Here is a 15,059-nt window from a genome sequence, read left to right as displayed (position 1 = left end):
CCAGAGCTTGCTTGTCCTTTTTGTTTAAGCTAAAGGGAGTTTTGCTGTTACTTGTGGCCAGAGGAGCACACCAAACAAGGTGAAGGAAGCAGGAAGGAAGGGGCTCACCAGCGAACTTGATGGCCGTGATGGAGGAGGAGTGGTCGTCCAGGGTCTGCTCCAGGTTGTAGTTCTTCTCAACATTCAGCACGTGAATCAGTCGGTCCCTACTGGCCGAGGCCAACAAGGTCAGCCCTGTGAGTGGAGAGAGTAGCCCTGGGTTCCCAGCAGGCCGCTTGATGCCTTGGCCTCCCAGACAGCAACGTGACTGAGCTTCCTTGAAGAAGGGGTCTTTGGTTCTATACCTGCAGCCAACTTGCCCCAAACCCAGAAAGGGGCCACTCCCTCAGCTCTCTGTAGTCTTTCCCCAAAGCCCCCAAACCCTGGCATTTCACATCCTGTGCTACTGGTTCAGGGGGATAAATCTTGAGGTACACACGGGCGCTCGGCCACCTGTGCCCACAGCAGACGTCCTAGCAGAGCCCAGCAATCCTTCCTGCCAAGCCCAACTCTTTGGCCTGCCATGCGAGGCCCTGCCAACTTCTCAGCCTCCCCAGAACACTGTTCCCTCACTCTCTGAGCTCTGGCTATATGGGTCTCAACTGGGTCCTATTGGCGGCCTGCTGCCACACTTCCTTCTGCCAGTGAGCCCCCTCAGACAGCACTTAACCTGGACGCCTGGCAGGTCTGAGGGTGGACACATGACCCGAGGCACAGGGGAGCTCAGGAAGGAAGTACTGAATGAAGAGAGACCTCAAGAAAAACTGGTGGGACAGAGGGTGCGGGGAAACGAAGAAGGAAGAAAGAACATGGGAAAGATTGCTAACCTATCAGGACATGACTCCACCTAAGTTCTATTCCTGCCAAAAATGTATCAGCCGAACAAAATCATGAGGAAAACAGATAAACTCAAATGGAAGGAAATTCTATAAAACGACTGGTCTATACTCTACAGAAAGCCAAGTCATAAAGACAAATTAAGCCTGTGGAAATGTTTCAGAAAAAAAGGTGATAAAAGAGCTACGAAAACTCAAGTGTGAACCTGGACTGGAAAAACAAAAGTGTTATAGAGGACAATATTGGGACAGCCGGCAAAATGGGAATAAGGGCCACGAAAGAGAGGATAGTACAGGATAAAGTGAAACCTCCACATTTGGTAAGTGCACGTGGTCACATAAATGGATGTCCTCACAGACCCACGAAGAGTAAAAGGTCATACCTTCAACTTACTAACAAGTCAGCAAAAGAAATGTCTATGCTAGTATTTTACTAATGTGAGCATATGTACACACGTGTGTGCACAAACATGGAGACAGAAATGGAGATGGGGAAGCAGATAAAGTCATACACACAGTCACAGGGTCAGATAGAATTTAAAAGAAAAAAACCTGAGGAATCTGGGTGAAGAGAACATGGGTATTCATTCTAACACTCTTGCAATTTTTCTGTGGGCATCAAACTTTTTCGAAATAATATGCTTGATATTATTTGATATATAATGTGATATATAACAGTTGATCTATCCATCCACTCTCTCATTCAATGCTCCTCTCTTTAACCTGAGCGCTGTTCAGGGCATGGGAACCAGGGCAAGCAAGTCCGGCCCAGTCCTGCCTGCCAGAGTCTTGCATTCTAGAGTCCCCGCTGCCCCGGTCTCAGGGCCCAGCTACAGGGGCACTTACTAAACACAGGACTTGCAGCTGTCACTCACAGCCCCACCGGACCTCAACTACCCGTCCCTGCGGCTCTACCAGCGGGGCAACTGCCCTGCCTCTGCCAGCCGCCCTACAGAGGTTTACCTGTCTCAGGCTTGGAGTACTCCAGGCACAGCACCTCGGCATCATGGGCCTCCACCTTGACCAGCTCATCCATGAAGTGCAGCTCGTGGATCCTGGGAGACAGGCACTGCCCACTGTTCCCCGCCCGGAGCCCCCACCCCTCAGCTCTAGGTGCTCTGCCACTGCTAGGAAAGGTCAGAGCTGCCGGCTAGGCAACATGGAGAACTCCCTGCCCTCAGCCAACTAGTCTAGAGACGCCCAACCATTCTTCTCTAGAAACCTGCTATCTTAAAGGCGGCAGTGCTAAGCCTGGGCCACCTAAGTGGGCACCCAGTCCTTTATGGCTCCATGGGCCAGGTCTGGGACAGTCCTCTGGGGTGGGGGAGGGGCTAGGGGTCAGAGGTCACACTCAAGGATAGGACCTATGGGTGAGGAACACTTGATTTCAATCTCCCATTCTTAAAGACTCTCAAATCTAAACCTGCCCCGTTCTTTCCAAATGAAATCAACCAACCAATAGGCCGTCTAGGATGATACAAGAGACAGTCACCACAGGTCCTCCACTCTTCCTGTGTGATCTTAGCTTAGCCACTGGCCTCTCCTGCCTCAGTTAACCCATCTGGAAATGGCGCTAATACCAGCACTTACACCAGAGGGTTGGGGAAAGGGCTAAGTCGGTTGGTGAGCACAGGGGCAGGCCAGTGGCCAGCCAGGGAAGAGTGCTGCAGCCGAGTTAGCTCGTTACCGTTTGCACCACGCACAGCAGAGCGCTGTCAGTGTGAGCAGCCCACAGACATGTCGGGTTGGCTTGCACAGTGACTGGTGTGAAAACGAGTTGCCAGCATTTAAAAACCATAGAATTTCATAAAAAAACCCTGCACTTTGTTCTTATTGGACAGTGGGGACATACGACAGTGGAGCCTGCGCTCCTGCTATTGCGCGGTGGCTATCCCCTTATGGAGCACATGCTCTCCAGCTCCCCGCATCCCTTCCCTTCCTCACACTCACAGCTGTCATTCGTCAACTTAAACCTGGTCCCCGTAAGAGCACTCATATTCTGTCAGCACCTACTAGGCCAGGAACATCTTAAAAAAACCTTCATAGTGTGGGTGAAAAGCCTGAGCCCTCAAATGTCCCATCCTCCCAGCCCCCCTCCCAGTGCCACCAGAACCCCCCATGCTCCAGCTGGCATCCTCTCTGACTGTTCAGCACTGGTGTCACATGGCTGGTAAAAGTGTCACCCTACCCTAGAATCATGCAAGCTTGCCTGTCTACCAGCTGCTGAGGTCCTGGGAGCTATCCTATCCCAGCCCTCTGGAAGATACTTCTCAGGTTAGGTTCTCAGGGATGGCTGCTTTCCAGATTGCCATTCACAGTCCCTCATTCCCAATGGGGAAGCAGAGGTGCCCAGGCCAGGGCTCCTTCACACCACCCTCAGGACCCAAGCTGAGCTGGGAAGCGTGAACGGTCACCCGCCAGGGCTCACTTGCCTCAGATTTCCACTTCGGTCTCCGGAAGCCAAGTGCTGGCCATCAGGACTGACCTGCATGACTCTCACCCCAGCCTTCACGTCCATAGGGGTCCCATTCTCACTCCCCCGGTCTGGGAAGTGGGACATGTTCTGCAGGTGCTGGATGTCATTCTCTACATACACGACCTTCAGCAGGGTCTGCAGGAAAGAGAGGGCTGAGGTCAGTGCTCTGGGAAGGTCTGAGGCGCCTCTGCAATTCTGTCTCCCAACAGCCAGCCTCCCGTTCTTCTTTAGTAACAGAACTCCAAATTTAACCTTCCCTACTCAGAATAACTGTTTCCTAGCCTCCCTTGCAGCTAGAGGAGCCTCTGTGAATAAATTCTGGTCAATGAGATGTAAAACAAGTGAGAAAACTTCTGCTTCCTTTTCCTTTGTCCTGCTACCTGGAGCTCCAACAGCCATACTGGATGACAAGGACAAGGGCTACTCCAAAATGGCAGAGTGGAGAGCTGAAAGCTCTTGGGTTTCTAAGGGCTTCCTGCAGCTGCCAAAACAGCTTGGACGGTTACCTCCAGACTATTTTTATGAGTCAGAAAACCAAACTTTTACCTCTTATTTGGGGTTTTTCTATTGTATGCAGCCACTTATAACATGTATATCACAGGTGTGGAAGAGAAGATGGTAGTACTGGGTGGGGGGGGGGGCGGTAAAGGGGCATACACACCCTGCATTAAGGGCCTTTTCTGTTCCAGCCACACTGACCGCTCAGGTTTTCCAACTCACCAAACTCTTTCCTACCTCAAGGCCTTTGCACAGGCTATTCCCTTGGTGTAGGACTCTCTCCCCTCCCCCTCTTTACTCATTCCAATCTTCTGTATCTCAGCTTAGTCCGCCTCCTCCTCTAGGAAGCTGCCCCTGACACCACAGATAAGATCAGATGACACTGTTATATATCCTACTAGCACTTTGCAATTTTCTTTCATGGTGTTATCATGCTTATGATTCTATCATAGGGGCGCTTTGGTGGCTCCGTTGGTTAAGCGTCTGACTCTTGATTTTGGCTCAGGTCATGATCTCAGGGTTGTGAGATTGAGCCCTGTATTGGGCTCTGCGCTCAGTGCCTCTCTCCACTCTTTTGCTCTCTCAAATAAATAAATAAATCTTTTATTTAAAAAAAAGTTTTTTTAAAGATTTTATTTATTTATTTGACAGAGGGAGAGCACAAGCAGGGGGAGTGGCAGGCAGAGGGAGAGGGAGAAGCAGGCTCCCTGAGGAGCAGGGAGCCCGATGTGGGGCTTGATCCCAGTACCCTGGGATCACGACCTGAGCCGAAGGTAGACACCCAAATGACTGAGCCACCCAGGTGCTCCCTAAATAAATTTTTATTTATTTTTTATTTTTTTAATTTTTAAAAAATGATTATTTATGGGGGCGTCTGGGTGGCTCAGTCGGTTGGGTGTCTGCCTTCAGCTTGGGTTGTGATCCCAGGGTCCTGGGATCGAGCACCATGTCAGGCTCTCTGCTCAGTGGGGAGTCTGTTTCTTCCTCTGCCCCTTCCCTGACTGTTCTCTCTCTCTCTCCCAAATAAATAAATAAAATCTTTAAATAATGATTATATCATAATTAGTGCAGTTATTGGCTCACAGTCTGCCTCTCCCTACTAGACTGTGGGAGCCACAAGAGCAGGAGGGTCTGTTTTAGGCATTGATGTGTCCCCAGCAGGTATTACAGCACCTAGCATAGATCTTCCTAAGCATCTGCAGATTAAATGAATGCATGACTCACGTCTCAGCAGCTAAGAGAAGCTCCCTCACTGACCTAGCAATATCAACCATTTCTTCAGCAAAGTGTTTTCTCCCCACCCTCACATCATGGCTCCCTCTAGATCCCGCCAGCACCCTCACCCAAGACTTCACAGTGTGGCAATGAGCTAGACAGGGGCAGCCCCTCTCTGGTTTGGTCCATCAGGTGCTCTTCCAGGGAGCTCTGACTCAAGACTTAGGGAACTATTTCATTTCTTTTGAATATGTCAGGTTGCCTGGAGTAGCTGTGTTGACACATACTCGGAGAGCAGGAGATGACTGGCAGAGAGAAGCAGGGAGGACAGACCATGCTACCTCAGAAAGAAAAAGAAGGAGAGAGAGAGAATACAAGAGAGAGGGAGACACAGAGTGCTTCCTGGTTCTTGCCCCAGTGAAGCTTAGTACCAAGGTCCACAAGACTCTCTCTTCCCCCTATATCCTAGCTTAAAGTACATCTCTGTTCCTTCTAAAATATGGTTTACAATTAAGCCACTCACGTTACTGAAGATATTTTTCTGCCAGTGAGAGTCAGGGCTGCTATCCATGTTCCAAAAGCGGATGGTGTTGTCTGAGGAACAAGTAAGAAAAGATCCTGATGGCAGACAAGCTCTCTGATCTTCAAACTCAGGATACACCTACAGTTCCCAGAGAATAAGGCAAAAGGGCGATTCATTACAACCATTTCAATGACGACACTGTGATACTCTACTGCATTTTGGTGAAAAAAAGTATGTTGCAGATAAATAGGCATAATGTAATACTTTCTGTGTTAAAAATAAACAAGAGAAAAAGGACACTGAATGCTACTATATATTGTCCAGGCACCATCTTCAGCTCAGGTCATGAAACGTCCCCAAACATAAATTTCCAAGGCAAATGGTTCAGCTCAGTCAAAAATCACTAAGCACAAAAGGAAACAAGGTACCATGAGCAAGAAGCAACAGAAACAACAGTCCAGCTTCAAACACTGGCGTTATCAGACAGAATATAAAATAACTATCTTTAATGTTTAAAGAAATAGAAGAATTTTGACAAAAGTAAAAGTGTGAGTAGCCAACCATAAACTATAAATAACCAAGCAGAGCTGAAAAAGAACAAAACAACTATTTCTAGAAACAAAATGCAGCTCAGAGAGTCAAAGAGATAACATATGAAGGGATTTCAAAATACAGAACACTGGGCTCTGAGAAGATGATAATAGCAGGAGCACAGATTTTTAATCTAAAATCCCCATATAGGGGCACCCAGGTGGCTCAGTTGGTTAAGTGTCTGACTCTTGGTTCTGGCTCAGGTCATGATCTCAGGGTCATGGGGTCGAGCCCTACCTGGGGCTCTGTGTTCAGCGCTAAGTCTGCTTGAAGATTCTCTCTCTCTGCTCCTCCCCCCACATGCACACACCCGCGCTCTCTCTCTAAATGAATAACACTTAAAAAAAAAATCCCCACAGAAAAACGAGCAACTAGATATCAAAACCAAAACCCCATGAACAACATTTACAGCAAAACTAGGTGATGATATTCTCTTAACTCCCAAAATACAAGCAGGTAGAGATAAACTACCCCCAACTACAAGATCTACATATTATTAACATGTACGTGAGAGAAAGTAAAGGGAAGCAGTGAGGCCCCTGAGAGACCTGACAAAGGATGACCCCAAAGTAGCCAACAGGTATTCATGGGAAGGTACAATGGGCCAAACTGAACAGCAGTTCAAATTGGGAGGGTTTCATCCCCTCCAATAGTGGTTGAGTGCAAGGTTTGGCAGTTAGGTCTGAGGGGGCTAGAGCAGTGAAGGCCCTGTGAATTCTCACAACTGACCTGCCAGGGCTGTCTTCCAGGACAAAGGTCTACCCTGAGGGGAAACTACTGGGAGTGGAAACAAAACTGGTCAGGATAGACAGGAGAGCCAGAATAAAGGGGAGGCTTAGAAAAAAGTAGAGGCACAACACATAAATAGAAACATTAACAAGGAAATATCAAAAAGCAAGCTGCCATATATTTTTTTAACGGTATAAAAATCATAGAAGATGGAATTCTCAGGAAATTAGAAAATCTGTTCTGAACTACACCAACTTCTGTTTTTATTTTTCTTTTTTTAAGGAATCTCTATGCCCAAGATGAGACTCAAACTCACAAGCCCCAGATCAAGAGTTTCATGCCAGGCGCCCCATGAACTACAACAACTTCTAAAAATTCAGAAAAACTAGTAACATAAAAATGAAAACAAAAAAAAAGACCAAACTCAAGTCCCAAACAAAGTTACCCTTTAAAATAAAAGGAAAAGAAAGCACACCAGAAACATATTTCCACAAAACAAACCAAAACTGTAACTTACTATTTCAAAATAAGCCAAAAGACATTAAAAAATGAGGAGATATGAAAAGCAACCTAAATCACAATTAGAAAACTCAGAAATAAGATGACAGAATTCAATGAGTTAGAAATAAATGAAGAAATCATTTCAGAAATAAAAGCCAAATGAGAAGGAACCCAAAAGTGAATAAACACAAAGCGTAAGGCATGAAGAGATAGGTAAAAAGGGGGAAATTATTAAAAATCAAAGAGAAATGATGAAAGAACTAAAAGGATATGAGAAAAAGTGACAATATTGAAGCGAGGCAAATAAGATCCAACATACAGATAATAGAAATCCCTGAAGAAAACCAAATCAAGGGAACAAAAAAATACTAAAACGTATACTACAGCAATATGTCTCCCTATAAAAACCAATACCAGGACACACCATAGAGTAAAATTACCAGGCTTAAAAGTAAAAGAAAAAAAATCCTTTGGGCTTCTAGGCAAATACAGCAAGTGACTTAAAAGGAAAAGTCATCAGACATTTCAATAACCATAAGAAAATGAAACAACATATTTAACACAGACACAGAAAGAAAATGTGAACCAAGCATTTTCTATCGAGCAGGAGTGACTTTCAAGTATAAAAGGCAAACATAAACTTACCAAATGCAACAACTCAGAAATATTGTCCCATCAACTGTTCCTGACAAATCTTCTAAAGAATGAGCTCTGGACAACAAAAACAACTAGAGATGTCAACAAATGTCTATATATAAATATGCAGTTACTTGTAGAACAAAGAATAAATGCAGATCCAGTAACATCACTGAAAATGGCACAGTAAGGAACTCCAAAAAGCTATCCTTCCACCAAAGCAACCTTAAGCTGAAAAAACTGTCAGAATCAACTTTTTCAGAACTCTGGAATCTAACTTACAATAAACAGGGGGAGCTTAGAAAAGAAAGAAGCTGCAGAATTTTGACATTTAAGGAAATTGCTGTCAAATCATTTGCTGACCACTCAGATAATGGAATAGAGACTTCAGTGACCATCCATGAAAAAGAATACAATCTTTACAAAAGGAATTCAGAAAAATCACTAAGCAATTACAACCCACACAACAAACCCTAGCAGGGAGGGGGAGAATTTGATTTCCAGAGTCATCACATTATAATAGTCAAAATACCCAGTTTGCAAGAAAAAAGCTATGAGATAGATAAGAAAAGAAGAAAGTACAGTACATTCAGAGAAAAACAGAAATCAACAGAAGCTGTGCCTGCGGAAGCCCAGAGTGGACTTACTAAACAAAGAATTTAAATCAACTGTCTAATATACTGAAAGAGATCAAGGAAATTGTGGACAAAGGACTAAAGGAAACCAGAAGAACAATGTCTCACCACACAGGGAATATCAGTAAGAGAAAGAAATTATAAAAAGGACCCAAATAGAAATCTAGAGCTGAAAAGTTTAATAACTAAAAGAAAAATTCAGTAGGGTTCAAGAGCAAATTTAATGAGCAAAAGAATGAATCAGTGAACCTAAAAATAGGTCAATTGAAATAACCCAGTCTAAGGATCATAATGAAAAAATTTTAAGAAAAATGAATAGAGCTTAAGGAACCTACAGAACACTATAGAGAATATCAACATACACATATGGAAGTCTCAGAAAGAAAGGAAAGAAGGAAAGGGGCACAAAAAATATTTGAAAAAACAGAGGCTGAAAACTTCTCAAATTTGATGTGAGATATGTATCAACACATTCAAGAAGCTGAAAAAACTCCAAGCAGGATAAACTAAAAAAAGATCCACGTCAAGACACACCACAAATTATTGAAAGCCAAAGCCAGAGAAAATCTTGAAATCAACAAGAGATAGATGACTTGCTCCATACAAAGGATCGTCAATAAAATTAGCAGTTGGTTTCTCATCAGAAATCATAGAAACCAGAAGGCAGTAGGACAACATATTTAAAGTACTACAGAGAAAAAGTTGTTAACCAAGAATTCTATATCCAGCAAAACTATCCTTTAAAAATGAAGGAGAAATTAAGATGACACAGATAACAAATGATGAGGGAAATTGTTCCTAGTAGACCTGCCCAACAAAACATACCAAAGGGAGTCTTTCAGGCTTAAGTGAAAGGATATGAAACAACAACTCAAAGTCACATGAAGAAATAATGAACACCGGTCAGGGTAACTGTATGGGCATATGTAAAAGCCAGTATTATTTTTGGTTTGTAACTCATCTTTCTTTTCCTATATGATTTAGTAGACAAAAGCATAAAACAATTATAAATCAAAGTTAATGGGTACACAATGTATAAAGATATAATTTGGGACAATAACAACACAAAGGAAAAGAGACAAAGTTACATAAAAACGGTGTTTGTATACTACTGAGGTTAAATTGGTATTACTTCAAACCAGTTTGTTATATATTTAAGATGTCACCTGTAATCCTCCAGTAAGAAATCAACTTTATTTTTTTAAAAGATTTAATTTATTTATTTGAGGAGGGGGCAGAGGGGCAGAGGGAGAAACAGACTCCCCACTGAGCAGGGAGCCTGACACGGGGTTCAATCCCAGGACCCTGAGATCATGACCTGAGCCAAAGGCAGCCGCTTAACTGACTGAGCCACCTACGTACCCCAAGAAACCAACTTTAAAATATACATAGGAGGAAATGAGAAGGAAATAAAAATGGAACACTACAAATATAAACCCCAGGGGCGCCTGGGTAGCGCAGTCGTTAAAGCATCTGCCTTCGGCTCAGGGCGTGATCCCGGCGTTCCGGGATCGAGTCCCACATCGGGCTCCTCCGCTAGGAGCCTGCTTCTTCCTCTCTCACTCGCCTGCTGTGTTCCCTCTCTCGCTGGCTGTCTCTCTGTCACATAAATAAAATCTTTAAAAAAAACAAAAACAAACAAACAAACAAAAAAAACAAATATAAACCCCAAATAAAGTAGTGAAAGAAGAATCAGGTAACATAAAAGACGTAAGATGTATAGGAAACCAACAGTAAAATGGCAAAAGTAAATCCTATCTTATGAGTAATTACTTTAAATGTAAATGGATTAAACTCTCTAATCAAAAGGAAATTACTGGCAGAATGTATAAAAAAGAAGATCCACTATGGGGCACCTGAGTGACTCAGTCAGTTGAGTGTCCCACTCTTGATTTTTGCTCAGGTCATGATCTCAGGGTTATGAGATCGAGCCCTGCATCAGGGTCTGTGCTTGGCACAGACTCTGCTTGAGATTGTCCATCTACCTCTCCCTCTCCCCCTACTTGTGCTCTCTCCCTAAACAAACAAATAAATAAATAAAATCTTCAAAAAAAAAAAAAAAAGATCCACTGTCTGTTGTCCATTAGAGGCTACTTTATATCCAGACACACATAGAGTGAAAGTGAAGGTACAGAAAAAGATATTCCATGCAAATAGTTAACTAGAAGAGAATGTTGTATGTATACAGTACTATCAGACAAAATAGACTGTAAATAAAAAACCATTTCAAGGGACAAAGAAGGGGATTATATATTGACAAAGGGGTCAATCATCAAGAATATATAGGGGCGCCTGGGTGGCACAGCGGTTAAGCGTCTGCCTTCGGCTCAGGGCGTGATCCCGGCGTTATGGGATCGAGCCCCACATCAGGCTCCTCTGCTGTGAGCCTGCTTCTTCCTCTCCCACTCCCCCTGCTTGTGTTCCCTCTCTCGCTGGCTGTCTCTATCTCTGTCAAATAAATAAATAAAATCTTTAAAAAAAAAAAAAAAGAATATATAACAAAGGGGCACCTGGGTGGCTCAGTCAGTTAAGCATCTGCCTTCAGCTCAGGTCATGATCCCAGGGTCCTGGGATGGAGTCCCGAGTCAGGCTCCCTGGTCAGGGAGTCTGCTTCTTCCTCTCCCCCTCCCTCTGCTTGTGCTCTCTCTCTCGCTCTTTCTCTAATAAAAAAAATTTTTTAATCTTAAAAAAAAAAAAGCGATCTCAGGGGTGCCTGGGTGGTATAGTCAGTAAAGCATCCAACTCTTGGTTCTGGCTCAGGTTGTGATCTCGGGGTCATGGGATAGAGCCCCATGTTGAGCTTTGTAATCACCGCAGTCTGCTTGGGATTCTCTCTCCCTCTGCCCACCACCTCTTCCCCACACGCACTCTCTCTCTCAAAATAAAAAAAATAAATCTTAAAAAAAAGTCTCAAATCAATAAGGCCTCACCTAAGTAAGTAGAAAAATAAGAGCAAACTAAACCAAAAGCTGGCAGGAAGAAGAAAATAAAGATTACAATGGAGATAAACAGTCTCTCCCCCCCCCCCAGAAATGGAAGAGGTGATCCTAAAATTCATATGGAATTATAAGGGACCCCAAATAGTCAAACGAATATTGATAAAGTTGTAGGAAACATACTTCCTAATTTCAAAACTTACTACAAAACTACAGTAATAAAAAAAATGTGCTCCTGGCATAAAGATAGACCTACATCAATGGAATATAATTGTGAGCACAAATTAAAGTCACACATCTATGGTATGATTTTCAACAAGTGTGCCAAGATTATCCAACAGGGTAAGAATAGTTTGTTCAATAAATGGTGCTTGAACTATATATCCGCATGCAAAATAATGAAGTTGGACCCCTGCTTCAAGTATATACAAAAATTAACTCAAAAGAGATCAAAGACCTAAATGAACGAGCTAAAACAATAAAACCTTTTTTTTTTTTAATGTGGAGCCCAACATGGGGCCTGAATTCATGACCCTGAGATCAAGACTTGCGCTGAAATCAGAGTTGGACACACTTTACTGACTGAGCCACCCAGGCGCCCCTAAAACAATAAAACTCTTAAAAGTCTTAAAAGAAAAATAAATCTTCATGATTGTGGATTTGGCTATGGTTTGTTAGCTATGACACCAAAGATATAAGCAATAACAACAACAACAACAAAAAAGATAAATCACAGACTTCATCAAAATTAAAAACCTTTGTACATCAAAGGATACCATAAAAAGAAGTGAAAAGATAACAAAGAATGAGAGAAAATATCTGCAAAGCATGTATCTGACAAGGATCTAGTACCCAGAATATATAGAGAATTCTTACAATTCAACAGCAAAAAGACAAACAACCCAAGTAAAAAATGGGCAAAAAATTTGAATAGACATTTCTCCAAAGATATACAAATTACCAACTGGTACATGAAAAGATGCTCAACAACGTCATTAACCATTAGGGAAATGCAAATCAAAACCACAACATAGGGGCGCCTGGGTGGCGCAGTCGTTAAGCGTCTGCCTTCTGCTCAGGGCGTGATCCTGGTGTTCTGGGATCGAGCCCCACATCAGGCTCCTCCGCTGGAAGCCTGCTCCTTTCACTCCCACTCCCCCTGCTTGTGTTCCCTCTCTCGCTGGCTGTCTCTATCTCTGTCCAATGAATAAATAAAATCTTTAAAAAAAAAAAATCGCAACATAGTACTACTTCACAAACACTAAGATGGCTATAATTTAAAAGCAAAAAACTAGTGTTGGTAAGGATGCGGAGAAATTGGAATCCTCATACATCACTGGTGGGAATGTAAAATGATGAGGGGCGCCTGGCTGGCTCAGTTGGAAGTGTGCAACTTTTGATCTCAGGGTCGTGAGTTCAAGCCCCACATGGGGTGCAGAAATTGCTTTAAAAAAAAAAAAAGAGGAATGTAAAATGGTGCAGCTGTGGAAAAGTTTAGTGGTTCCTCGAAAGGCTAAACAGAGTTACCATTATGACCCAGCAATTCTGCTCATGGGTATACATCCAAAAGAACTGAAAACAGGTATTCAAACAAAGCCTGGACATGAATATTCAGAGCAGCACTCTTCGTAATAGCCAAAAGGTGGAAACAACACAAATGTCCATCAACTGATGGACAGATGAACAAAATGTGGTATATCTACACAATGGATTATTCAACCTTAAAAGGAATGAAATACTGAAACATGTTACAATGTGGATAAACCTTGAAAACATACTAAGTGAAAGAAGCCAGACACAAAGTCCACATATCCTATTATTCCACTTGTATGAACTATTCAGAACAGGCAAATCCATAGCGATAGAAAGCAGATTAGGGCTGGGAGAGTGGGAATAGGGAGTGATTGCTTAATGGGTACAGAGTTTCCTTTTGGGGTGATGAAAATGTTCCAGAACTAGATAGTAGGGATGGTTGTACAACATTATGAATGTACTAAATGCCACTGAATTGTACATTTTAAAATGATTTAGGGGCACGGTGGCTCAGTCAGTTCAGTGTCTGACTCTTGATTTCAGCTCAGGTCATCATTTCAGGGTCGTGAGATCGAGCCCTGAGTCGGGCTCTGCACTGAGCTTGGAGTCTCCTTAAGAGTCTCTCCCTCTCCCTCTGCTCCTTCCCCACAACCTATGCAAGTATGGGCACACACACACTCTAACTCAAAAATAAAAATAAAAATAAAAAATTAAATGTTTTAAATGGCAAATTTTATGCTATGTGTATTTTACCATAATACATATGTACACTTATACCCATCTAAATAAATGGGGTCATAAGGGAGAGAATATGGTATATAATGTCTATATGATCGGATCACATAGATGTAGTAAAACTGGGGGAGAATGGAGAGAACATATGCAAAAAAATTGTTTTAACTCTTTTCAAAATTGAGTAATTGTCATTCTTAGACTGTTGTACCTATAATGTGGGAATAAGTAAATGATTAACGGGGATATTCTAATTCCATCATCCCCCATGTCTAGCATTCCAGAAGCATCAATCCGATACCTATGAGCATCCCCAGCACTCAGACTGTGAATTTGAAATACCAATTCAAACTGAAAACAAAACTCAGGGCTTCTTTAAGAAATGGCTGATTCTAGGTCTGGGATAGGAAATGTACAAGATGAGGCTGGAACATTTTGTCATCTCAAATAGCAAGGTAGTTCCCAAAGAAAGACTACTAGGGTCATGTCAAAGGGCTCAGGAGCCAACTTGAAGAGGCTCCTACTGGTCAAAGATGGGACAATTTGAGCTTAAGTAAGGTTAATAACTGCAATGGATTAAAATATATCCAATATATTTACATATATGAGTATATAATGATATTAAACAAAAACAACTAATTACCTTTAGAGGACAGGGAACCAATTCATTATCTTGAAAACTGGTAAATAAAGGGAAAGAATCAAGCATTTATCCTGCCTTTCCTATATGAAGTGTATCACTGGGTGACCAAATGGTAGATGAGGGGAAGTGTTTCTTCATATAAGTAGTCCAACTAATAAAAAGAAATGATAGAATTAGAATATCACCATATTGTAACCCCCAAGGAATAAATGGATCTAGGCATTCAGCATCAACAGCTCCTAACAATAATCAATAAATTGTACATTTCCTTCGTGTGGTTTTCTAGATCTGTGTTATTTAAAAAAAAAAACACATGAAGGATAGAGAGTTAGGACATTAGGAGTTGCAGAAGAAGAAAAAGAATGGGGTAGAGGCAATTTTTAATTCTGTACTGGTTGTTTTTTCCAGAACTGATAAAAAGATACACCCACAGATATTTCTGTTGAGGAGACAGATATATATAAATACAGGCAGATGCAAAGGAAATGAACTGAAAGTACACATAATAAACTAATAACAAAGGTGAGGGTGAGAGA

General features: G+C 42.5%; 1 protein-coding gene across 2 annotated transcripts in view; it reads right to left on the bottom strand.

The window, feature by feature from the left end:
* Nucleotides 1–15,059, bottom strand: part of WDR62 (WD repeat domain 62) — a 44,596-nt gene that overhangs the window by 16,546 nt on the left and 12,991 nt on the right. For both annotated transcript variants that reach the window (XM_045799986.2, XM_045799985.2), the window contains exons 10-13: nt 5,588–5,725; nt 3,308–3,486; nt 1,839–1,930; nt 109–234 (exon numbers count right to left, since the gene is read on the bottom strand). In XM_045799986.2, the coding sequence (XP_045655942.2) occupies nt 109–234; nt 1,839–1,930; nt 3,308–3,486; nt 5,588–5,725 (535 nt within the window). The remainder of the gene's footprint in view (nt 1–108; nt 235–1,838; nt 1,931–3,307; nt 3,487–5,587; nt 5,726–15,059) is intronic.

This window comes from Ursus americanus, chromosome 21 (assembly GCF_024610735.1).
Source record: "Ursus americanus isolate L20-20 chromosome 21, mUrsAme1.1.p, whole genome shotgun sequence".
NCBI classification, from domain to species: domain Eukaryota; kingdom Metazoa; phylum Chordata; class Mammalia; order Carnivora; family Ursidae; genus Ursus; species Ursus americanus.
Note: the sequence above shows the minus strand (reverse complement) of the source record. Positions and strands in the feature narration are given on the sequence as shown.